The 23458-nt window shown below is 34.8% G+C and overlaps 4 protein-coding genes across 4 annotated transcripts; 1 reads left to right on the plus strand and 3 right to left on the minus strand.

The window, feature by feature from the left end:
- The first annotated feature begins 635 nt into the window (after positions 1–635).
- LOC105796847 (protein GAMETE EXPRESSED 2) lies at positions 636–5797 on the plus strand. Its single transcript, XM_012626676.2, has 16 exons — positions 636–699; positions 788–1123; positions 1215–1553; positions 1697–2023; positions 2133–2339; positions 2415–2485; positions 2573–2717; positions 2839–3147; positions 3234–3358; positions 3454–3671; positions 3750–3977; positions 4227–4456; positions 4893–5131; positions 5211–5370; positions 5456–5619; positions 5720–5797. Exons 1-16 carry the CDS (start codon positions 636–638, stop codon positions 5795–5797), a joined length of 3240 nt encoding a protein of 1079 aa, XP_012482130.2.
- A 2985-nt stretch (positions 5798–8782) lies between these two features.
- On the minus strand, positions 8783–9701 carry LOC105796848 (uncharacterized). Its single transcript, XM_012626677.2, has 2 exons — positions 9457–9701; positions 8783–9389 (listed from the first exon to the last, which is right to left on the minus strand). The coding sequence occupies exons 1-2, from the start codon at positions 9541–9543 to the stop codon at positions 8979–8981; spliced, it is 498 nt and encodes a 165-aa protein (XP_012482131.2). The 5' UTR covers positions 9544–9701; the 3' UTR covers positions 8783–8978.
- Positions 9702–15122: 5421 nt separating this feature from the next.
- On the minus strand, positions 15123–16167 carry LOC105795639 (protein MAINTENANCE OF MERISTEMS-like). The gene is made up of 4 exons (XM_052628814.1): positions 15836–16167; positions 15573–15752; positions 15406–15487; positions 15123–15308 (listed from the first exon to the last, which is right to left on the minus strand). Exons 1-4 carry the CDS (start codon positions 16165–16167, stop codon positions 15123–15125), a joined length of 780 nt encoding a protein of 259 aa, XP_052484774.1.
- Positions 16168–18854: 2687 nt separating this feature from the next.
- On the minus strand, positions 18855–22984 carry LOC105796849 (condensin-2 complex subunit H2). The gene is made up of 11 exons (XM_012626678.2): positions 22507–22984; positions 22292–22391; positions 22052–22158; positions 21824–21966; positions 21286–21730; positions 21023–21189; positions 20776–20949; positions 20582–20680; positions 19932–20033; positions 19623–19778; positions 18855–19536 (listed from the first exon to the last, which is right to left on the minus strand). The coding sequence occupies exons 1-11, from the start codon at positions 22724–22726 to the stop codon at positions 19159–19161; spliced, it is 2091 nt and encodes a 696-aa protein (XP_012482132.2). The 5' UTR covers positions 22727–22984; the 3' UTR covers positions 18855–19158.
- Between the last annotated feature and the right edge of the window lie 474 nt (positions 22985–23458).

Raw genomic sequence — 23458 nt, forward strand, 5'->3', positions numbered from 1 at the left:
AAATTATTTTATAAAAAAATATTGTTTTAATCATTTTATAACTGGGTTGGAATCGATACCAACTCAATCAAACTCTTAAATAATAGGGTTAAAGTATATGAGAGATCCCTATATTATATGGATTGTATCAAATTAGTCCTTATACCATTAAAATAATAATTTAAGTCCAAATTGCAATAAAGTCAACATTTGTTGTATAAATAATATTACATTTGTTAAACAGTAAATGTTAACTTTATTCCAATTTAACCTTAGTACAAAAACTAAAATGATCCATTTAATAAGAAAGGGACTGATTTAATACAGCCCATATAATATAGGATCTCTTAAGTAATTTACCTAAACAATAGTATAGAAGTATAGATACATGACGTTGATAAAACAGCACCGTTGCTCGAACCACTCGACACAAAAGATCAAAAAAGCGAAGACAAAAGTGCAAAACGCTCTCGAACTGAACCGCTATCAACTGTCAGCAACCGCTACAGAAATCCAATGGCCTAAATCATTCTTAATGACACGTGTCACAAACCCAATACACTTGATAAACTGCACTTTCCATAAACGTCATCACTTCAATTCCTCAAGAAGAGAGACCCAGTGGTAAACTAGTGCTCCTTTGAATTTCCTCAATCATGGCGGCCAAATTTCACTTCATATTAATTTCAACCCTCACATTACTCTTAGCTTCTTCTGCAGGTATTCACATTATTTTGCTTCTTAAACTTTACCATAGAAACAATACTCTTTAAGGTTACTGTAAATTATTGCATATTATATGTTGCAGATGAAGCAGCAGTACCAAAGTTTGCATTCAGTTGGTTGGATGACAAGGATACATTCAAAGCTGGGGAAACTGCCACAATCAAAATCAAAGTTCTGGGAAATTTTGATAGTAAAGGAAACGCTTCACTTGATAGAACTGCTTTTAAGCCTTTAGTTACAGTGAATGGGAAGACAGGGAATAGTTCTTATATATCTGGTGTTTTTCTAGACATTGATGGTGATCCTAGTACTTGGCAAATTGTTTTTATCCCAATTCTTGCTGGCATATTTAATGTGATCCTCAATGATGACCCTTTCAAAGTCATGGATTCATCTCTCCATTTCACTGTTGAATCAGGTTGGTTTTTTATTTGGCTTTCCATATGGTTTATTCCATTAATGTTGAGAAATGTTAATGATTTTGTGACTTTCTGTTGTTTGATTAAAAGGGCCAATGTACCCTTCTGCTAGTGTTGCTTCATGGTTAGGGTTCTTGAATGAATTTGAAGCTGGTTCAAAGGCTCCAGTTTTGATTCTTCCTAAAGATGCATTTGGCAATAATGTAACTTCAATTGATGAAGAACTGAGTTCTTATAACATCTCAGTGACTGCTCTCCATGAAAATGGTTCCATTGCATGTTTGCTGAATATTACATCCAAGGCCTGGAATGAATTTGGTTATATCATAGTGGAGTTTATAGCTGTTAAAGCAGGAAAGTTCTTATTGAACATCCAAGGGGCAAACCAGACCTTGAATGGCTCTCCATTACCATTCAAGGTAAATCCAGGTAAGTTCTTTGGACATGGGGTGTAAGTGTCGGACATGAGCTTATTTCCATGTATTCGAAGGGTCCTTGAAGGATTATATCCTTTCACACATGTCCGAGTATGTATAAATAAGCTGATTGAATTTTCGAACCGGGTTTTGCAGGACCTTTAGATGTCTCCAATTGTATAGCCAAGTGGAAATTTGAATTCAATGCATGGCAAATCTTTTCCAAGATGGAAATACTTATCTACCAACAAGATCAATGCGGGAACCTTGTTCCAGGCTTGTACGAATTTGACGCTGATGTTATCGAGAGTGATACGAATTTGTCTATACCTGTAACGGATTTGCAGTTCGAAGAAGTAGAACCAGGGGTTCAGCTGTTTTCTTTCAGCATGTCTAAAGCGGGGAACTTCTTGCTCACCATTTCTGATATGAAGCACAACAAAAGCATTTCCTATATGCCATATGCATATACCGTCTTTGTAGGTGTGTTACCTAAATCTTTTTATGGAAATCTTTTCCGTAATGCAGCTTTTATGTTACCCGGATTCCTTATTTTTCCTAAAGTGCTCATGTTAGACACATATTCGGTCAGGTTATTGCGATGGATTCAAGAGTATCATCAATGGGACTGGTTTAAATACTTCTGTTGCTGGGGAACAGGCAGAGTTTTCGGTTTATTTACGTGATGCCTTCGAATATCCCTCCCCAGTGGAAGTAGAAAGACTTCGAGTAGAAATCAGAAGTGAAACCGATTCCACACCGGTATCACCTACTATATATCCTACACAGATCAGTAACGGTATGCACGTTCAAGCAAAATTTACCACCATTTTGGTATTTTTTCTCGTTTCATAAACAGCCTTATCACATACAGGAGAATTGCCTGACATTTCTATAAGCGAAACCAAACTTGCTTCTGCTCCATCTATGGGCCTAAAGAACACTGTAAGAGCTGCTTCTGTCTGTAAATGCATGCATGTATTTATGAATTTTATGTTTTAGATTTTAATGAAAGTTTGATTCTAAAATCAGCCTCCTCCTGGAAGCTTGAATGTTTGGGCAACTGCATTCAATGTCACGTATACTCCTCAGAAGAGAGGGATCTATAAAATTCATATATTCTGCGGAAATATAATCCTAAATGGTGGTACTCCATTCACAAAGGAAGTAAAACCAGGTACAATTTTTGAGTTTATGTCACTGATCCGAATCCAAAAAGACCCGAACTTGAAAAATTACCACAAGGTGACTAATGGTACAATTTTCTTGGTGACGAATGGTTTTATACTTTGTGACAGGTGAGGTTAATATATCAGTCTCAGGAGTAGTGAAATTTTCTCCCAAGGCACCAAAGCTGGTTAGAAATGAAATAGTAGTACGGCTTCTGGATTCATTTTCCAACCCTGTCATGTCCGAAAATTCGAAGCTAAGTCTAGTGCTTACTTCGGTTAACAAGCCAGGTTTCTCAAACTGGATGTTTGTGGATAACAGTGATGGTTCATACATAGGTCACTATCTTGCCATGGAAGTAGGAACTTATGAGATGTGTGTATTGTTCGAAGGAAAGCATTTATCGCCCTGCCCTTTCACTGTCAACGTGTACGGAAGTAAGTTAGCATTGCTGCAAGCCTGCAGAGCATCCTATTTTCTTTTTCATATGATTGAACAAATCTTTGCTTCTAATGTTTGTCAGGTGAATATTTTCCTAAAGCATATGATGATAAAATCTCTCTTTGGGAGGATGAATCGATTTCGTTCGATGTATTGGAAAATGACTACTTTGCCGGTTCCAACGCAACTATTATCAAGTTCTCGAAAGTAAGACCGAAAACTTCAGCAATGTCGAATGACAAAAACATTTACCCTCCAACCCCTCCCTGTTTAACATGCAATATGTTATGTTCTTTTTGCAGCCAATTCATGGTTCACTTCTACAATATGGAAGGCTCTTCAGATATACACCATATAAAGACTATTTTGGGAATGATTCTTTCCAATATACAATGTTGGACATTAATGGTGACCTTGCTACTGCTACTGTCAAAATATCTGTACTCACCATTCCACCACAGTTTGTTTCTTTTCCAAGTCAATTGCAGGCAATTGAAGATCTAATAAGTCCGAGATTCGGGTGAAGTTAAGGCTCATATCAGTCAATTTACTTCCATTTTTATCACTAGAATTGAACTCTTATCCTACTGTTTTTCAGTGGTTACAATGGATTTGAACTGAAATATTCAGATCCAATGGAGAATATCTCTGTCATTCTCAGTGCTAAGCATGGAACAATATTTCTATCACCTATGTCAATGCAGTTTTGGCAGCCAATATGGAGTGAATTTTGTGTGACTAAAGGGGACGAGAAAGGTACCAATTTGAGCATTGAAGGACGTTTAGAAGTAATCAATTTCGCCCTTCAATCGATTCAATATCTTGGGTATTAATCACTGAGTTCGATTGCAAGTTTTCTGTTTTAGCTGCACTTAAAATGAATGTTTGTTGTTATTCGTGTTGATGCGTGTTCGGACATGAGTACAAGGATATGACTTCTCAAGAACCCTCAAATACAGGAGTCCTTGTAACATCATTCGCTCTTTTACGAATTTCTAACATTTATAGGGGAAAAAGGCATGCATGAATTATCAGAAACTTGTTTAAGTCATTTGTATTCTTTGGATTAAACCAGGAATGGGAACTTTTCTGGAAACGATACCCTTCGAGTTTCGGCCAGGAATAGAAATGGAGTCAATGACTTGGATGTACAAGTTGTAGTGGATCCCATTAATGATCCTCCATATGTTAATGTTCCCGAATTCATCGTGTTGAATAACACTCGGGATGAATCTTTGTTGTTCGACATAGAAACAGATCAGTTTCAGTTCTCCATTGGTGATCCAGATATTCTTAACTTCCCTGGTAAGTTCTGAAGTGCATGAACTAGGACTAGGATGCTAAAAAAATATCTTCATAATCTAGGAAGTCCAGATGACAAAAAATTGAGGGCTTCGGCTCCTTTCCATTACTTTTCAATCCATTATTAGTCAATTTAACTTTTACAGACACTTACAAAAATGGTTGTCACGATTCGTGAGTGGATATTACATATATGAACTTAATGGTGAATCATTGAACTGTAGTAGATAAGGTCCGAACTTGATAATTTGTGCTTAAGTCATCTATATGCCAAACTATTAGTTAAGATCAAGTTAACTTTATTCAGCTTTAAGGAGCTAAATATATTCAAATAACAGCCCTTAGTTACTTGATAGCGAAGCAACAATGTTGCAAAGGTATGCCGTTCCAATTTTCTTAATTTTTATTGAATTATCTGTATCCTACAATCACATTACAGGGGGTGAGCCCGGCTTTGACTTGGCGCTTTCAATGGAAGTGAGTGATGGGTTTTTGCTAGCAACGCTACCAGCTGCCCTTATCAGTTCAACCGAACTGAAGCTCAAGTACAGTTATCAATGGCAACCGCTTCAAACATATGTTACCATATCAAAACATTTCATGGTCAAAGCCATGGGAATAAGATTCCGAGCATCGCTCAACGATTGCAATACTGTCATGCAACAATTATCCTACCATGTAAGTACTTGACCATATTTTGCAGTTAAGCAAATATGAAAGGATTGAATTAATCATCTCATCGCATCTGATCTTTCAGGGTGGCGAACATGGCAGTGCGGTTTTAACAATGAAATTAAGCGATTTAGGCCACCATGGATGTTATTCAGATTGTGTTGATAGGGTAACAAAGGCTTTGGTCGCTGAGGCTACTGTAAATCTGATCAGAAGGAAACCAATGAGCTCATTGGCAGTTCATAGTAAGTTCCTAAACTATTCCAATTTGGGATTTAAATTGCTCTCGAATCGGATTGTGCATTGAATGGTTGATTTTGGTGGTGGCAGCTCTTGAAACAGTCATAGTGATTGAATTTCTTTTGCTACTTTCACTTGGATTCATGATTGTGTTCTTCACATGCAAATGTGCAATTCTGCTTGTGAAAGAGAAAAGGCGAGAAAATCCCTGTAATTCTGAGCTATCAAGACATCAAAATATCCAGACAGAACCTGTAAGTAAAACAAGCATGCCCTTTCAACAATCTAGAGATATCTTGTAATAATTCAAAAGTTTGGTCCTACATATTTATGTAGTGATTGATGAATTTGCAGTTAAATGCAAATTCAACAAAGGATGATGGGATTCAGCTCCGAGGGTGTTGCTCAAGCCCCTTTAAATGCATTAATTAGTTAATTAAATTCGACAATTTTAATTGATTAAATTGAAAATAAAGCGATGTAAACTTGACATGCAAATAGCACATGGGATATGCCATGGTCGTCGGGCATCTTTTGACAATGGTCCTACATTCACCAATCCAAGCGGCTCTCAAAGTATGGTCAACCGACACATAAATGGTTGCACTTTTATTATTTCAAAAGTGCAAATCTTATGATATGCAAAAGTAATAGCAAATCTTTAAAATAATAAACAATCTACCACCGAAATATTCATTTCTTTTTTTTTTTACTTTTTTTGGGGGGAAAGGATTGAGTAAAATTTGATGTTAGTTTGAACAGAAAATTAACACTCTTTTACCATTATATTAGTGGGGTTTTTGCCAAAATTATGCTAGAAACAAGTTAATTCCACCAATTTAATTTTTATATATATTTAATTTTGACATTAATAAATAAATTTTATTTTTTATATTTTAAAGGGTTTATTTAAACATTGTAAATTTATTTATCAAAATTATATATATAAAGATCATTTTATTTAAGAATATTGTTGTTAAAGTTAACAATGTCAAATGTAAAATAATTTTTAACCCTTAATATTTACAATTTTTTTAATTTGATCCTTACCCTTTAAAAGTATTTAAAATTTTTAAAATGATTTTTTATATTTTAAATAAAACATAAAATTAGAAATGATATTTTCAAAAATAAAAATTATGAATAAATAAACTCTTTAAAATTCAAAAAATAAAAATGATACAAGTATAAAAAATCCAAAATTCAATATTATCTAAATTGGACTAGACCGGCCAATTGAACCAAGAATCGATTGGGGTATCGGTTCGGTGAGAGTTGAAAAAATGATTAACTCGTGAATCTCCACGAGCTAAAAAATCGATTGAACCGATTTTGAACAGGTCTGATCAATTGATTCTCAAAACGATCGATCTAACCAATTCAAAGCAAATAAATTATTAAAAAATAACAAATATTTAAAATATAAAAAAAAAGTGGTTCAACTGTTTTTTTAGCCTAGTTTAATCAATTCGTACCGATTCATGGGTTAATCAATTTTTTACCTCTCACTGAACCGATACCCTAGCTGTTTCTTATTCCAACCAGTCTATATCGGATCATGGGTCAATCAGTTTTCTCCCTCTCACCAAACTAATACCCCAGCTGGTTCTTGATCCAATCAGTCTAGTTCAAATTAGATAACATTGAATTTTGGAATTTTGGAATTTTGGTTTTTATTTTTTTATTTTTTTAAATTTTAAAGAGTTTTTTTCTATAATTTTTTATTTTAATTTTTTATTTTTAAATTATATATATTTTATTTTTATTTTTAATTAAAATATGAAAAAAATTAAAATTTTTATGTACTTTTAAAAGGTAATGACAAATTGATGAAAAAACTTTTAAAAGGTAATGACAAATTGATGAAAAAACTATAAATGTTCAGGGCTAAAAATTTATTTTACCTTAGCATTGTTAACTTTAATGGAAAAATTAAATGGAGAGGTCAAAATTTTAAATAAATAAAGTACAAGGACTCAATGTCTCAAAATTAAAATATAGGAGCTAAATTTTAAATTTCAAAAGAGTATAAGGATTTTTGGCATATTTTTAAACCTAAAATTTTCAGCTCAAATTTTTAAATTTTGTGATTTTTTTTTTCAAAACTGTTTTTAAGATTTTGCAATTTTTTTTAATATTTTGAACAACAATAAAATTGAATTGTTCGTGCTCAACATAATTTAACATCCTCGAAACCTGATAGACATATCGAAAACCGCTTGAAGAGTGCTAACTTATATGTGACATCTACGATGATAAATTTTGATATGATACTAAAATTACTTTCTGATTTATTAAAAAGATGGAGACAAAAAATACATATATTTTATTTTTCATACAAGAAACAATAACATCGCTAAATGGTGTCGCTTTAATAATTAGCATCCAAATCACCAAACAATAACAGTAGCTAATAACATCAACACGGTGTCACAATGTTACGACGTTAAATCTGTGTACTAATTCTCGTTGTCCATGTTTCTCGAGTGTGATCAATTATCATAAAAAAAATTTATTTATACTTCATTTTGTTACTTATAAAAAAAAATCTAAATTCCTTGGATGCCGCATTCTCATTTATTTTTAATATATATAAACATTATTTTATTTCTTAAAATTTATTTTTAAATTCTTGGATTCTCAAAATTTTATTTTAAAATTCTTAGATTGTCACGAATAATTTGATTTAATACTTTAAAATTTATAAAATATAAACTATTAAAATAATAAAATTATATTTTATCATAAAAATTATAATTTAATTTTGACCCTCATGTATACGTGTATAAATGTTTAAAATTCCGCTATGGCTTAATGGGTTTATGTGTAAATTTTTATTTTGTTCCGTTTTGTACTAATGTGTTTTTCTCTTTGCAATTTACGTGTGTATTGATTTGTATTATTCACTGTTTTCCGTGAAGGTGCCGTCAGGACATTCGATATTTATTTGTCGTAAAATATACCTTTTTTTTAAAACAGGCGTGTGGGGGTGTTAATACCTTCCCTACACAAAACCCTACTCTCGAATTTGATTTTCATTTTGCAGATTAAAAATTATCTTTTAATATATTTTATTTTAATTTTAAATTTTATTAAAAGGTGCATTTTAAATTTTTATTAAAATTATCTTTTAATATATTTTAAATTTTTATTTTCTAATTTAATTATATTCAGTAATTATTTTACATGTTTTATTGTGAAAAATAAGGATTGTATGCATTTTGATGTTTTCATTTTATTTACCAAACATGATTTTTTTATACTGTTAAAAATTAAAGAATCAAATTGATTTTTAAAAATATTTTTTGAACTAAACAAAATAGATTATGAAATATTAAAAGTCAATCATTCGTAGTTAAATATATAATCACTAAATCACTCATAAACTAAAAATAAAGCATTGATTCCAATAAAGGAAAAAAAAAAGTTGAAGAGTTTATTAGTTTTGCAGAAATGAACCAAAAATGGAGGACCAAATCATGTCATCCATTAAAAGCTTTTAAAACAAACTTATCAAACACTTCTGTCAGTGTGTGCAACCCAAGAAGATGATAAACAGAGCTTAAAAGAAAAAGAAAAAAAAACTAGCTTAACCCAAAAAAAAAATGATGGGTTAAGTGACCAAATATATGGGTAAAGAAGAAGTAGAAAACCTATGTTGTTGTTGCTCCATGTTAAGTTCCCTAAGACTAATATAAGGAGTCGAAATTCCAGTCAAAGGGCCTGAAGATGGTCGGCTACTGGTTCGATAAGGAGTGGTTGAACCATTATTGCTGGTCTCAATCATGTAAATTGGTCCTGAATTCGATGCCCTTAAAGCTTTAGCCTTTGCTCGATCATCATGCTGGTTATTGCTATTTGGAGACCATTTTTTCCAGTTGAAGAACAAGAGAGCATTTCTCCACCAGTATTTCTTCGTTTTGGACTTTGGGTCGTCTTTAGAGATGGGTTTTTCGAGCTTGAACTGTAATGAATCAATGGAGTCTCGCGTCCCTTTCTTGTGTTTCCTTGCTTGTTCCAAAACCTGAAAAAACAATAACAGGGTCAGTAAAGAAAGAAGCAGAGAGAGATAAGAGGGAGAGTTTTTAAACCTGGAAATAGTGGAATTGGGGGTCGAAGCCATAATCACTGAAGTGGTGAGGCTCAGGCATTGGAAAGATTGGTGATTTGTTTGACATTGTTACTGAAAAAAGTTCAATCTTTTTGCAGCTTATATTTGTGAAAGTTAAAAGAAGAATAAAAAAGGGAACAACTCTGATCTTTTGGGGCTCAAGGGGGAATGGCCGTTGGGAAATGACAAAGTACAAACCCTAGTAAATGCCAATAACTACCAGATTTTAGGGTTTTTTTTTTTTTAAATCCAGCAATTTATTTTATTTGGTCTCATAGGATAGGCAATGGACTGTTTGGATTGATTTTGCACATGACTCGTCTTTGATTGGTTCTATTTCAAAATTTAAGATTTTTATTTTATTTATTTTAATAAGGTTGATGCAAGATTTGAGTTTATAGGAGTGGAGGAAGCGATAGGCTGAATAAATAGGGTGATTAAAGCTACAAAGTTGCCAGGGAGGCTTAGAAATTAATTTTAAATTTTTAGAGGGATTAAAATGTAATTTTATTATATTTTAATTTGTACTTTTACAAAATTTAAAGACATTAAGTGATAATTATCATTTTTAGAAGACCAAGAAACCTACTTATATCGATTATGGGCTTGAGTCATTTGTTTCGGTTTAAAGACTAATCCGAAAAATGAATAGATTTAGGTAAAAATATAAGTTCGAAAAATGAGATTGGACAAAAAATAAGACTCATTTTTTAAATGGTTTGGGCCTCGGGTAGGATTTTTTTACTGTCATTCCGCTATTATGTTGCTACTATTTTTTTTGTTATTGTTTAGACTTTATATAACTCTTATTTATTGTTAATTTTGCTACTATTTTAGAGATATTTGTTGTTATTTAAGTATAAGAATTTTTTCAATATATTTTAATTTGATATGGAACATTTATTTTAATGTTTTTAGTATATTTGATATATTATATTTTTTTAAATTTCGTTTTTATATAAAAATAATTTAAAAAAATTAATGCAGGCCAAGTCAGATTCGAGTTTAGCATTTTTAATATGGGTCGAGTTTAAGTAGAATTTTAAGCTATTTTTTAAGTCGGACCCAGATCTAAAAAATATATCTAAATTTTTGCAGAAACCCGATCTGTCCCTACTTATGATCATATCTACTTCTACCCACCACTCTTGTAGCCACTGCTGTAGGGCAGAAGAGTGTTTTTAAGTTTCACCTTAGATTGGTCTCGACTCATATAAGATGGGGTTTTATATGATGAATGTGGAGTCTAATGGTAGTCCACAACACGAGAATCCCATTGCGTAGGCTCTGGCGTATAACAACGGATGTAACTAGCCATAGCTGAGCTTAATGGGTTAGTTATGATGGTTTTTTGTTCAAGCAACCCCATCTTAGGCGAGGCCCATCCTACTTTTGGCAAGCTAGCTTTTAGCGATGGGTCAGGTCTTCTTCAAGCAGACTATTTTAGCTAGAGTTGAGGTGAGGCAGAGTTTTTGTCGGGTGAGGTTCTTCGACCGGATTTGTACAAGTATATATATATATATATTCCAAACTTTTATATAAAAAGAAAGTAATAAAAACATGTATAATGTAATTCTAAAATTAAAACATTTTAATTATTTTTTTTGAATGATTGAATTTGAGGGTTTTTTACAAAAATATTATAAAAAATAAAAATTTATCAAAATATTATAAATTTTTTTATTTACCAAAAAATATATAATTTTTTTTATTTACCAAAATATATAAAAAAATCTGCAAAAAAAAATCTGACCGATGTGACGGCACCTTGGTCACGCCAATGGCATTGGCGGCACCAAAGGTGCCAAAACCATTGGCGGCACCAAAAGTGCCAATGCCATTGGCGGCACCAATGGTGCCATATTGATTGGCGGCACTATTCGTATTATAAATCCGAGATCTGTCCAGCTGAAGGGAGAAAAATCAAAAAAAAAAAAAGAATAAGAGTTGCTGCGGAAAAAGAAGAGAAAAGGAGAGAAAAAGAAGGTATTTTTTTAAAAAAAATTTGATTATATTGTTGTTATTATTTTGTATATTTTGTAATATTTTTTTGTTTTAGTTTAATTATTAAGATTAATAAAACTCAAAATAATAGTATTAGTTAGTATTATTATTATTGTTGTTGTTGTTGTTGTTGTTGTTAGTATTAAGATGTTATTAATGTATTAAGATGTAACTTAGTAATATTATTGTTAGCAACAAAACTAGTATTATTATTATGGTTACTTATTATTTTTATTTACCAAATTAATAATTTTAGTGTGTATTATTTTTCGTATAAAATTATTAATATTATTAGTGTGTTAGTTATAAGGGTTAGTGGTCAAACATTAAATTTTTTTTAAGTAATTTAGTTACCGTTCGAGATTTTTTATGAGTTTTTTTTTGACAGATTAAATATTGAATATGGATGTTAAGTTTCTTGTATGCGTTTATTTCGATGGAGTCATCTTGACAACAAGTGTTGGATGTGTATTTGAATGTCGGCAACAAATAGCAATGAGATTTAATAGAAATGTATCATTTGATGAAATGAAGGCAAGGATTAATGCAAAAATTCATAGACGTTGTGGGAGAAGGGTATCAAAAATTTTCTACAAGTTTCCAGTTTCGACAAATCCGATCAAATTCGTCGAAATGGAACTTGTAGACGACGAAGACGTGGAGACAACGGTCGATCTCTACTGTGGGAATGGGAGTGAGAAGAATGCACCGATTCACTTATTTGCTAAGTTAGTCGGTATGGAGCAAAATGAAGATGTTAATGCATCTGATGAAGAATACGGGGCTGAAGAACCGCGGATGGTGGCTCCAATATCATACGTTGATAGTGAATCAACTATGGGTGGGATGGGTATCGACCTGAATATTACACCCGATGTTGACATGGTTGGTGGTGAAGAAGAAGGTGCCGGCAAAGAAGAAGGTGGTGGCGATCATTGGGATGAAGAGATCGATAGTGACGCTGATCCCGATGTGGACGATGTACCTGATGATATTGACGATGAAGATGTCAACAACGATGAAGGCATTAACGCTTCTTCGGTCGGGGAACAGATGTGGCGTATTGTGATACACAATAATCCTGGGCCACACATGTCGCTCATAGACCCCGACGCAGCGTATGTAGCTGAGTTTCCGGAGTACCCTGAAATAGTTCATTCTCACGGGCTGGCCGTAACATCTGATGATGATGAGTTATTCATAGGCCAGAGATTCAGCTGTAAAGAAGAGTGCGTATATGCCATTAAAAGGTACAGCATGAAGATATCGGTGGATTATAAAGTTTCCGTGTCTACTCCGACAATATATGTTGAGGAGTGTTAGAAGGCAGTGGAAGGCTGCAATTGGCGGGTACGAGCTGCATTCATTAGAAGTTCACAGATGTGGGAGATACGAAAATTTGTTAGTCCTCATACATGCAATCAACACGTATGACAGAAGATCATAGAAAACTTCATTCGAAAACTATTTGTACGTGTATCATGCCAATGGTGAAGGACATGTCGACCATTAAAGTTTCGGTACTCATTGTGGAAATGCAAGCACGATTCCAGTATCGAGTCTCATATCGGAAGGCATGAATAGCTAAACAGATGGCGATGGAGTAACTGTATGGGGATTACGATTCGTCGTATAACGAGCTTCAAGGTTGGATAGTCGCTATATGCGAGATGCATGCGGACCGTGATTGAGTTGCAGACAAGTCCATATTACGGCCCGGATGACCAGTTACAGCTGGCAAAAAGGATTTTCCATCGGATGTTCTGGACGTTTGATCCATGTGCATAGGCATTTCCCCACTGCAAGCCACTTGTGCAGGTGGATGGGACCTGGCTGTATGGAAAATATACACAGATACTGCTTCTTGCAGTTGCTCAAGACGGTAATAGAAACGTACTCCGGATAGCATTTGCTATCGTAGATAAAGAGAACATGGAGTCTTGGGAATTCTTCCTCACAAATCTGCGGAGGTATGTTATTAGGAACGATAACATTTCCATCATCTCCGATAGAGGGAAGGGTTTAATTACAGCTATTAAGCATTCCGGTGTGCCGTGGAGATCAGTTTACTACATTCGTCACATTGCGTCTAACTTCCATAAAAATTATAAGAATGCAGACTGGAAGAGACAAGTCATGGCAATGGGTAAATGATAACCTTATCTTTTCAATATAAGTTGTAATATTTGATTTTATCGACTTACTAGAACTTATTTTTCGTATGCAGCGTACGAGTTAAAGCCACATATTTTCTGGCAAAGAATGATCCGACTTGAGAGTGACATGGAGGGGCAGACAAACACATCTTTCCGACAATGGTTACGCACAATGGAGCCGTGGCAGTGGGCTCAAAGTTTTGACGAGGGCTTTCGTTATGCCCACATGACCACAAACTTAGTCGAGGGGATCAACGCTGTCTTGTTGGAAACACGTCATCTTCCGATTGCATCGGTATTTTCTGCTACTTTCTACAGGCTGGCTACTTTGATGCCAAGAATGGGTCAGTAGCAAGTCGACCAGATTCAGGCGGGACATGTGTTTGTCGAACATGTCCGGGATGCAATGGTCGTAAACCGTCGGTTGGCGAGGTCAATGAACGTGGAAATATATTCACGGCAACTGAAAACGTTTCGAGTTACTGAGAACATCGGTCGTCGACCTAGGTCCTACAGAGTTGATCTCCAGAACAGACGGTGCGAGTGCAGGAAGTTCGAAACACTTCATTATCCCTGTGCGCATGTCATGGCAGCGTGTGCTAAAGTCAACCTTGATGCTGAACAATATGTCGATGATGTGTACACACTGGAGCGCACATTGCGTATCTGGGAGAATGAGTTCCCCGTCCTGCCGGACCTATCTATGTGGGAGGTGCCGCCGATCACTTTCGAATAATGGATATTTATACATAAAATTCAGAAGTAAGCAACAACTAAAATACAAATATTAAATTTATACAAAAAGTACCCTAAACCCCTAAAATTGATGGTTCGATGGTGTTGTCCGGGGTATACCTACGCGGAGGTCGACATTCACGGCCTGGGCGACGACTAACATCCTCATCGTCCGCAGGTGGGGGCGTGGAAAACATAGAGGAAAGGTCCTGTTGCTCGTTTGTCGCCGATGAACTTGAACTATCATGAGTCCCATAATGCAGCGGATACGTGTCGGACGGGCCGGGCATGCCGTACTGCGACCGGGGGGATCCAAGCAGTTCAAACTCGTAAGCGTATTCGCCCTCTGCGAAGCTCAGATAATATTCACTGCCCACCAAATCCGGACGATAGCCATGTGAATCCACATTTTACTGTGATTGTCAGGGATCTGGCTGGGGGTCCTGCTCGGGCTCTTCCTGTTGCGGAGAAAAATATGTCGTCGGATCCAGATCCAGCGCGCTCGCTGCGTCTGATCCCCAAACTTGCTGCACGTAAGGGGGATTACAGTCGATTGCCCTCCAAGTAAATACGGCTTCCTGCAGCTATGGTACCATTATGCATACTCCAATAATGGTTGCAGGTCGGTAGCCATAACCATCTAAGGAATTCGGCGCAATCGATCGTTCCACAGTGCAACATATTTCCGGTGTTTAATTCCCCAGTCCAATTAAACTTTTCCTCTCTTTGTCAAGCCGTGATCATCCCCCAACTAGCACGGCAGATCCGGGATAGGTTGGATGCAGCCAAACTGCCGAAGCACCCGATCGCCGTGATACCACTCGACGACGTTGAAATTTATAATTGGTGTGTTAGTACACCATATGTGGGAATCAACGAGTGCGGACGAGGGTACAGCATTTGTAATTTCTGGCCTCCGGTATGGCATCCATATAAACTGCATGAGTAATAACATTGTAACGAGTTCGACTGGTAACATGTGAATAAGATATAAAAATAGAATAGATGTCACAAATATTAGAATAGCAGCTTACCCCTTCCCAGGCATGCTGTTCAATCCTGAGGCGGTATATCGGGACATCACTCGACTTCCCGATGCCTGGACGGGTCGTCCACCTACAAAAAATAGTATAGGGTTTAGGGTTGGTAACATTACCATATATATTATGACTACAAATAATGACAATTTATATTTTATCACCTGAGTGGCAGTGGATACAAATAGGGTTGATGACTAACGCGTGCCAAAAACGGCATCCGATAAAGCGCCCATGACTGCAGCAGTATGAGGCATCCGCCGATGTCTTTAACTTGCGGCTCTGTCGCTCGACAAAGCTCTCGGTACAGCGTTGCTAGAATGGCGGAACCCCAGCTATACGACCTAGCAGGGGCAAGTACGACAAATGCACACTGTCACCGTTTGCATCAGACATGAGTACTGCCCCTATCATATGCATGATGTACACTTGAGCAGCGTACATCAACTCACCTTCAGTGGCAGTCGCTGATAATCCACATATTTTGGCTTTTAGCCATGTAAATTTTATGCCGGAAAAATATTTATCACCATCCTCTGGTGACTCTCCTAGGAGTTGATAGCAAACTGCAGCCGGATCGATGAATGAAGATACTCCCGTTACGGGACTCCCGTCAATTGGGAGCCCAAGCTGCACTGCAACATCCTCCAAGGTCACCGTGCACTCCCCGCACGGAAAATGGAAAGTATGGGTCTCCGGATGCCACCGCTCCACTAGCGCAGATAATAAATCAAACCGCAAGTCGGAGGACCGGATCATTGCTACTGACCCAAATTTAGCTCCAGGTACGGCATAAATCGTGCATCCGGAGCTATCTTTAAAACACTCACACGGCCCCTTAATACTCGGAACGAGTCCTGATAGTGTAAAATTACAGAAAAAAATATTACGATAACATAATTTATTTGTATATACTGCGTATATCATTTTTAAATAAATAGAACTCCTGATTAACAAATAATAAATCATACCGCGTTATTAGCCGCATCAGATATGTGTCTAATATCGCTTCGTATCAATCGAGCCATTGCGATGCCTGCAAGTTGAAAAAAAAGTTAGTAAAAAAATCTTACTTCGGCCATTTATTCCTATTTTTTTCTCCGCATTTTATTACTTTAAAAAAATCATAATTTCTAATTTTATAATTTTACATTATTTCAATTGCATAATGTTTGAAATTTATTACTCTAGTGTGTTATTTAAATTAATTTGGTGTAAAAAACCCTTACCCTCGCCCTTTGCTCAGTATTATTTTCTCAATTTTATTACTTTAAATAAAAATATATTATTCTCGTATTTTATTGTTTTATATTATTTCAATACATTTTCTTTGAAATATTTTATATTAATTATTTCTGAATTTTATAAAAGTTAGTAATACACTCTTACTTACGCCATTTGTTCGTATTTTTTCTCCGCATTTTATTACTTTAAAAATATCATAAACTTAGTCTTTTATAATTTTACATTATTTCAAGTGCATCATGTTTGAAATTTATTAATTTAGCGTGTTAAGGAGGAATAAAAGAAAATAATAAATAAGGAGGGATTAAAAGGTAATTAGCCACATATTTGTGCCGCCTTTTTTTTCCCCTTCATCACCCTTTTTTTTCCTCTATTATTTTGGTAAATAAAGAAAAAGTTAATAATATTTTGGTTTTTTTTGTAATATTTTGCTAAAAAACCCGCAATAAACCCTTTCCCCTACCCTTTGGTCGTATTATTATTTTCCGATTTTTATTACTTTCAATAAAACTATATTATTTTCATATTTTATTATTTTATATTGTTTCAAGACATTTTGCTTCAATTATTTGTATAAATTATTTCTGAATTTTTTAAAAATTTACTAATACACTCTTACTTGCCATTTGTTCGTATTTTTAATCCGCATTTTATTTTTTTTAAATATCGTAATTTTTATTTTATAATTTTACATTATTTCAATCTATTACATGTGCATTTTTGTATTTTTCCGCATTTTATTATTTTCGATAAATATACAATTCCGTTTTTCTTTTCAGTATTTTATATTTTCTTAAACATACTTCTTTGTCATTTTACTTTTAATGCTATTTTCCTAAAATTTTAATTTCAAATTCTAAGTAAATTTCATAAAAAATCCTAATCAACATACAATGAACATACCATTATTTTTCATTCTAAATATATTTCATAAAATATATATGCTAAATAAAATAATAAAATAACTATAATGTACATAACATAAATTTTAAATACACAAATATTACAAAAAAATTAAATTTATAAATAAAATTTTTTTCTTTTTTTTCTTCCTTCCCTCTTCTTCTTCTTTTTTTCTCTTCTCCTTTCCTTTTCTTTCCTTCTTTTTTCCTCTCTTTTCCTTTTCTTCTTCTTCTTTCTTTCTTTTTTTCTCTTCTCCTTTCCTTTTCTTTCCTTCTTTTTCTTTCTTTCCTCTCCTTTCTTTCTTTCTTTCTTTCCCTCTCCTTCTGCCCCCCCACCACCGACCCCCCTATTATTAAGTGGTGCCGCCAATGGTATTGGCACTATTGGTGCCGCCAATGGTTTTGGCACCTTTGGTGTCGCCAATCCCATTGGCGTGACCAAGGTGCCGTCACATTGGTCAGATTTTTTTTGCAGGTTTTTTTTGTTTTTTTATATATTTTGGTAAATAAAAAAAATTATATATATTTAGGTAAATAAAAAAAGTTATAATATTTTGGTAAATTTTATTTTTTATAATATTTTGTAAAAACCCTTGAATTTGATGTTTACATTTTTGCTTGTATTATCTAAAAGGAAGAAACTTGGACACCCTAAAAAATAGGGATAAAACATGTAGACTTTAAATTTTTTTTTATAATTTTCTTTTGGCTGTCATTAATTTTAGAATTTTCTCAATTTTGGTCCCTATGAATTTGTATCACATTGTCAATTAAATAATTTTATAAAAATTATAACGTTTTAGGTACAAAAATCAAAATTAAGTTTTAAGATTAATGTGAACAGAAAATTTCAAGAACTCAATGTTTGTCTTATCCAAAAAAAAAAAAAGGGTTTTATTAATTTTAAATTTAATATTATTGATGCAAGAAATTTTTTTTAATTATTGATGCAAAATTTGAGTTATAATAGTGGTACATACAAGAACTGTGTGCCAAGAGCCATTAATAAACATAGAGAGCAAGGCCAAAAGATTGCTCTTTGCGAAAAATGAATTTATAAAAATTAAAATATAATTTTATTATTATATTAATTTACAATTTCACAAAATTTAAAGGAATTAAATGACAGTTTTATTATATTTGGGAGACCAAGATCCCTTTATCTACACATATTGGTCCTTGGCTTGCAGTAAAATTGATTAATGTGAAAACTTAAAAGATATTGTCCCTTGGAATCTAACGTTGTTAGAGGAGACTCGACAAAATCAGGGCAACTCGGGAGGACACCGTGCGACTGAGTAGACAAATAGTATAAGCCACGTGGCTAATTTACCTTAACGATGTAAACAGGTCGATATTATTACATACCATAAGAGCATAATCTACAAGGAAAACTGGTAGTACTATGTTAATACTTAATACAAGCCATTGGGACTGATAATCACATCCTAAGACTGAGTTACACCAATAATACAAATTCATAGCTAACATTGTCAAATAATCTAAATCTATGGTGAGAAATCTTCAGAGCTATTCAGCTGAAAGTGTTGAATTGCTGCTGTAACAATACAAGACTGCCCTAACTTTCTTTCTGATGTTTGTGTCACAGTGCCGAATGCAGGTCCACAGGTTCGACCAATCGAGATCTTCGTCTCCTCTTGCCCTCAGGAGTGCATCTTACACCGCTGAACTTCCCAAGCTTAACAGAAGCTTTGCAATTCTGTGATGACAACTTTGTTGATCCATAATCTGAATCCGCATTTATCGATTGACATTTCTCCGGTGAAGATATATTTCTGTCAGCTTTTGTAGGTTTTTTACGTGATGGTGATTTACCTCTCTTTTTGGGAATTCCAAGTTGAGTTTCCACACTCCTCTTGTCCTGCTTAAGGATCTGGACATGGAAAGGGTTTTCAGCCGTATAACAAACAGACTCACCACAAAGTCCGGTTCGTTCTAACCCAACATCTCCATTGTTCACCTGTATGATGAACACACAGGTTCTTATAAGTGTACTGCAACAATTGGAGAAATGCAGAGATTTGCTTAGGAATGAAAAAGAAATACCAATTGGAGAAGTGCAGAAAAGGAACGAGCAACATCATGCTTTTCTTGACCCTTAACAAGATCACCGAATGGCATGACATCTTTGTTGGCTTCAAGTGATAGCTTGTCAAGAATTCTTTCACCATACTCATGAATATCAAATGGGGGATGTGAATCCTGTCAAAAAAAGAAAAAGCTATGCTTAGTTTAAATTGCCCAGAAAAAAAAAAAAAACTTAAGAAGAGCAATGAGAGAGAAAAAGATTAGTGATCATAATCATGTAAAACCAGAATCAGTATAAGAAATGGAATTAAAGCCAACTTTATTTACCTGCTCTTCCAAGTTGTGCTCTATTTTCTGTTTCCATGACGAAACTCGAGCAGCCAGTTCAGTTTGCTTCTCATTTTCAGCTATGCTGGCAAGCAGAGCATCCTGCAAGAAAAAATACATGAAATATATACAGGCAAGGAGACAGACCGTAGTTCACTGAGTGCCAGGATTTAACTAACTAGCAGCAATTGATGATCACTACTTTCACTAGCAGCAGTCAAATATGAGAATGAGCTATCCAAACGGAATGTACGAGAAAGGGATAAACCAAATATAAAGGCACTGAAAAAATAATTCCAGAGATAGCTAACAATAAAAGATAATCAAGCATTTCGATTCTCTAAAACAGTGACGACTTCTTGATGGACCTAATAACACATCAAGCATAAAAGAACATAACCGATAGGTCTTTTTTTTCCTTAAAAGGAGAAAAGAGAGGTAGGTTGGAAAGCAAATATACTGAGCACCTAGTTAGAGAAGGGACGAAACGAGCAGTACCTCTCTCCTTTTTTAAGAGAAATTTTAAGAATACAGTCCAGTGTAAAGCAGAATACAGAAGGGCATCACAGAATCCATGTTCCACCACATATGATGGACAAAGGCTTACCCATTGTTTGGTTATTATAAATGCCAAGACAAAGTATGCTTACCAGGTGAGAGCGGCAAAGATCTTCCAGGCTTGCTTGAGAACATGGATCTCCATTGTCAAACATTTCATTCTTTCCAAGTTCAGCATCACCATTCTCATGCTATGAAAAGATCAATCAATGAGAAACAACGGAAAAAAATCTCATAGTCTCTAGTGGTTAAATACAATAAATGATCATATCATAGATATGCTTACCTTCTCATTCTTGAAAGGTAAATCTTCATCCATAGGCATATTCTCTGGCTCGTCAAAATCAGGTCCACCAAAGTCAGCATTCTCATCATGATAACCATTGTTTTCGTTATCTTCTTCGAAATTAGCAAAAATATTAGCAACACCAGTTCCTTGCCCAGTTAGTGATTGCCGAAGCTGAAAATAGCAAACTTGTTTACAAACTAACCATGCATCACCTTCACCTAAGTACAACTTTTAGTAAACATACCTTTTCGTATAATGGAGGAGACTTGGATTCCCTTTGTTTTTCAATGGCATTCTGCCGTCTCTCCCACATTTCTGAAAGTTCAGGACTAATGGTACCCCGCAATCTAGCGAGTGGAAACAAAGTGGTTATCTTTGTAGAATTTACCCCATTTTTTCTGGAAGCTTTTACTGCTTGTCAGGAAAAACCAAAAGAAACCAAGATTAGGTACTGACCGAAACTAACGGGTAGGAAAAAGGACATGCATGAAACCGCGGTTTAACTACCTTTTCTGAAAGGCCTCACTTTCAAGTTTCCAGGTTCATGGGGATTCAGAGGTTTCCATGGATCATTATCATCGTCGTCGTCATCTGAATCATCTAAGTCTCTAGGATTTGAATACCTATCATCCATATCACATCCATGATCTACATTCCCAAAGTCATCAGTGGCAGAAGGAACGGCCCCAATATTACAATCATTAACACCAAAATCGCAATCAACCCTAGGAGATTGATTAGCATTAGTATCCTTATTCTTTCTGTGAGATGATTTATGTGCAGTTCCCCCTGAACGCCATGTGGGAGACTGAAAGCTCTTGCGCCTTGAACTTCCCTTATTAGTGCCATATTCACCTTTACCAGCATCATCACCATTCAAATAATCATCAACAGCTGCTGCATCATATGGATCTAATAGAATAAAATCCTGATAGAGATCATTTGTTGCCAACTGCAACCACAAATTTATACATAACAATCAAAGAGTTAGGCAACATAGTTAGTCAAACTTCATCATACTATCGAGTGAAGCAACTATAAATACCAGATAGGACTCTAACTCGCTGCCATCACCAGAAGTGTCTAAACAATCACCTTCAAGAACAACTAAATTTGCGGGGGGCTTCACAAAGTGGTTAACCAAAGTGTCATTGTTCGTCGAACTATCTAAGCTAATCTTTGCTTCCACTGCAAATATAAGCGTTGGTTTTAGCTGATACTATAAACAATTTAAACCCGAAGTGAAAAAAAGTGGTCATCAATTCAAAGTCACCTGGAATGTCATCTAAGTCCCAAAATTTATCATGGTCCTCATCCGGAGAAGCACGTGAAGCACTTTCTTCGGCCTGAACCGATTCACCATTGGGTTGATCTTGTTGCCTGTTGAAACATATGCACCATCTTTTATAAGTACAATGCTTCATTTAATTTAAGGAGCAATCCTTACTGACATTGAATATGACAATGTGGAAGTACCATGAAAAAACAAAGAATTTGGGAACTAAAAAGAAACCTCTTTTGAGAAAGAAATTCCAAAGCATGCAAAACCAAGTTGTATAGATACTCTACTTTTCGGCTATACACTTGAACTGAACCCTGAAGCAACAATGCAGCTGCATAGAAAAATAAATAAATACATAAATAAAAAATAATTAGAAAACCCACAAGAATTTAAAGAAAAAAAAAGGATTCTTCTTTTTTAGAGAAAATCGAAAATTAAGGCAGAACCTTCAGCGAAATTTACTGAGCTATGTCCGTCATCGTCTTGGGAGCCAGTAATTTCACCGGAACAAATCTTCAAGAGATAATCTTCAAGCTTTTTGGCAAGATCGACTTCCCAATTAGCTTCCAAATCACGCTCCGGCTGGAGTCCGTGGAACTTCCCAATTTCACCACCGCCGGCCTCTCCGTTTTGGGGTTGCTTTTGGTGCCCTGGCATATTCTTCATCCGTAGTTAGGGTTTAGATTTGGGTTTGATTCGGTGTTGACGTTGACTTGAAGACATTTGGGGATACCCAGAGTTTTTAGGTTGGGCAAAATGGGGGAGTATATTCAGTTTGTTTGCCGAGAAAATTTTGAGAGAAAACGAAGGAAAAGAAGGAACTTTGGGGCAGCAAAGTCCAGCGTCTATGGCGAAGAGAGAGAGAGAGAGAGAATTCAAAAACCTTGAACGGACTGTTTTTCCCGCTTAGTGGAGCAGAGAGATTTGCTGTTTGGTGACATATACTAACCTTTGGGCTGGACTTAGACATGTCTCTGGCACTGGCAGGCCAATCTGTCCAGCCCGGTATTTGTGGCTCAAGTTTTGAATTTATTTTTGAGATAAGACAACATTGAATCGTGAATTTGATAATTCCTTTCAATTTGATGTCTGAATTTTTTTGGAACAATGATAAAATATAGTAACGTTATAAAAGTAGGTGATGATGTGGCATAATATCAATGTACTACATCATTATATATCAAAACTCAAAAAAGTTACTAAATTTCAAAATTATAAATGAATAAAAATTAAAAAATTAAAAAGTTGTCATGTTCAAAAATTAAATATTGTTTTATCCCTTATTTTTTAATTAATTCAGTTTTAGATATAATTTAATAATAAATTATTATAAGTATTTATTAATATAAAATTTTATTTTTCATTTTTAAAATTTAAATAATATTAATTGAAGAATTA

Source organism: Gossypium raimondii, chromosome 3 (assembly GCF_025698545.1).
Source record: "Gossypium raimondii isolate GPD5lz chromosome 3, ASM2569854v1, whole genome shotgun sequence".
NCBI lineage: Eukaryota > Viridiplantae > Streptophyta > Magnoliopsida > Malvales > Malvaceae > Gossypium > Gossypium raimondii.

Excerpts from the sequence above, each read along its gene's own strand:
- LOC105796847 (XM_012626676.2), top strand. The coding sequence starts at position 636 with ATGGCGGCCAAATTTCACTTCATATTAATTTCAACCCTCACATTACTC. Across the intron at positions 1,554-1,696 it reads ACCATTCAAGGTAAATCCAG|GACCTTTAGATGTCTCCAAT; the intron begins GTAAGTTCTTTG and ends CGGGTTTTGCAG. Across the intron at positions 3,148-3,233 it reads CACTGTCAACGTGTACGGAA|GTGAATATTTTCCTAAAGCA; the intron begins GTAAGTTAGCAT and ends AATGTTTGTCAG.
- LOC105796848 (XM_012626677.2), bottom strand. The coding sequence starts at position 9,543 with ATGTCAAACAAATCACCAATCTTTCCAATGCCTGAGCCTCACCACTTC. Across the intron at positions 9,390-9,456 it reads CCCAATTCCACTATTTCCAG|GTTTTGGAACAAGCAAGGAA; the intron begins GTTTAAAAACTC and ends TTGTTTTTTCAG.
- LOC105795639 (XM_052628814.1), bottom strand. The coding sequence starts at position 16,167 with ATGATCCGGTCCTCCGACTTGCGGTTTGATTTATTATCTGCGCTAGTG. Across the intron at positions 15,753-15,835 it reads TTGATGTACGCTGCTCAAGT|GTCGTATAGCTGGGGTTCCG; the intron begins GTACATCATGCA and ends TGCCCCTGCTAG. Across the intron at positions 15,309-15,405 it reads AACAGCATGCCTGGGAAGGG|TTTATATGGATGCCATACCG; the intron begins GTAAGCTGCTAT and ends TTACTCATGCAG.
- LOC105796849 (XM_012626678.2), bottom strand. The coding sequence starts at position 22,726 with ATGAAGAATATGCCAGGGCACCAAAAGCAACCCCAAAACGGAGAGGCC. Across the intron at positions 20,681-20,775 it reads TACCTTTCAAGAATGAGAAG|CATGAGAATGGTGATGCTGA; the intron begins GTAAGCATATCT and ends ATCTTTTCATAG. Across the intron at positions 19,537-19,622 it reads TTTCTGCACTTCTCCAATTG|GTGAACAATGGAGATGTTGG; the intron begins GTATTTCTTTTT and ends TTCATCATACAG.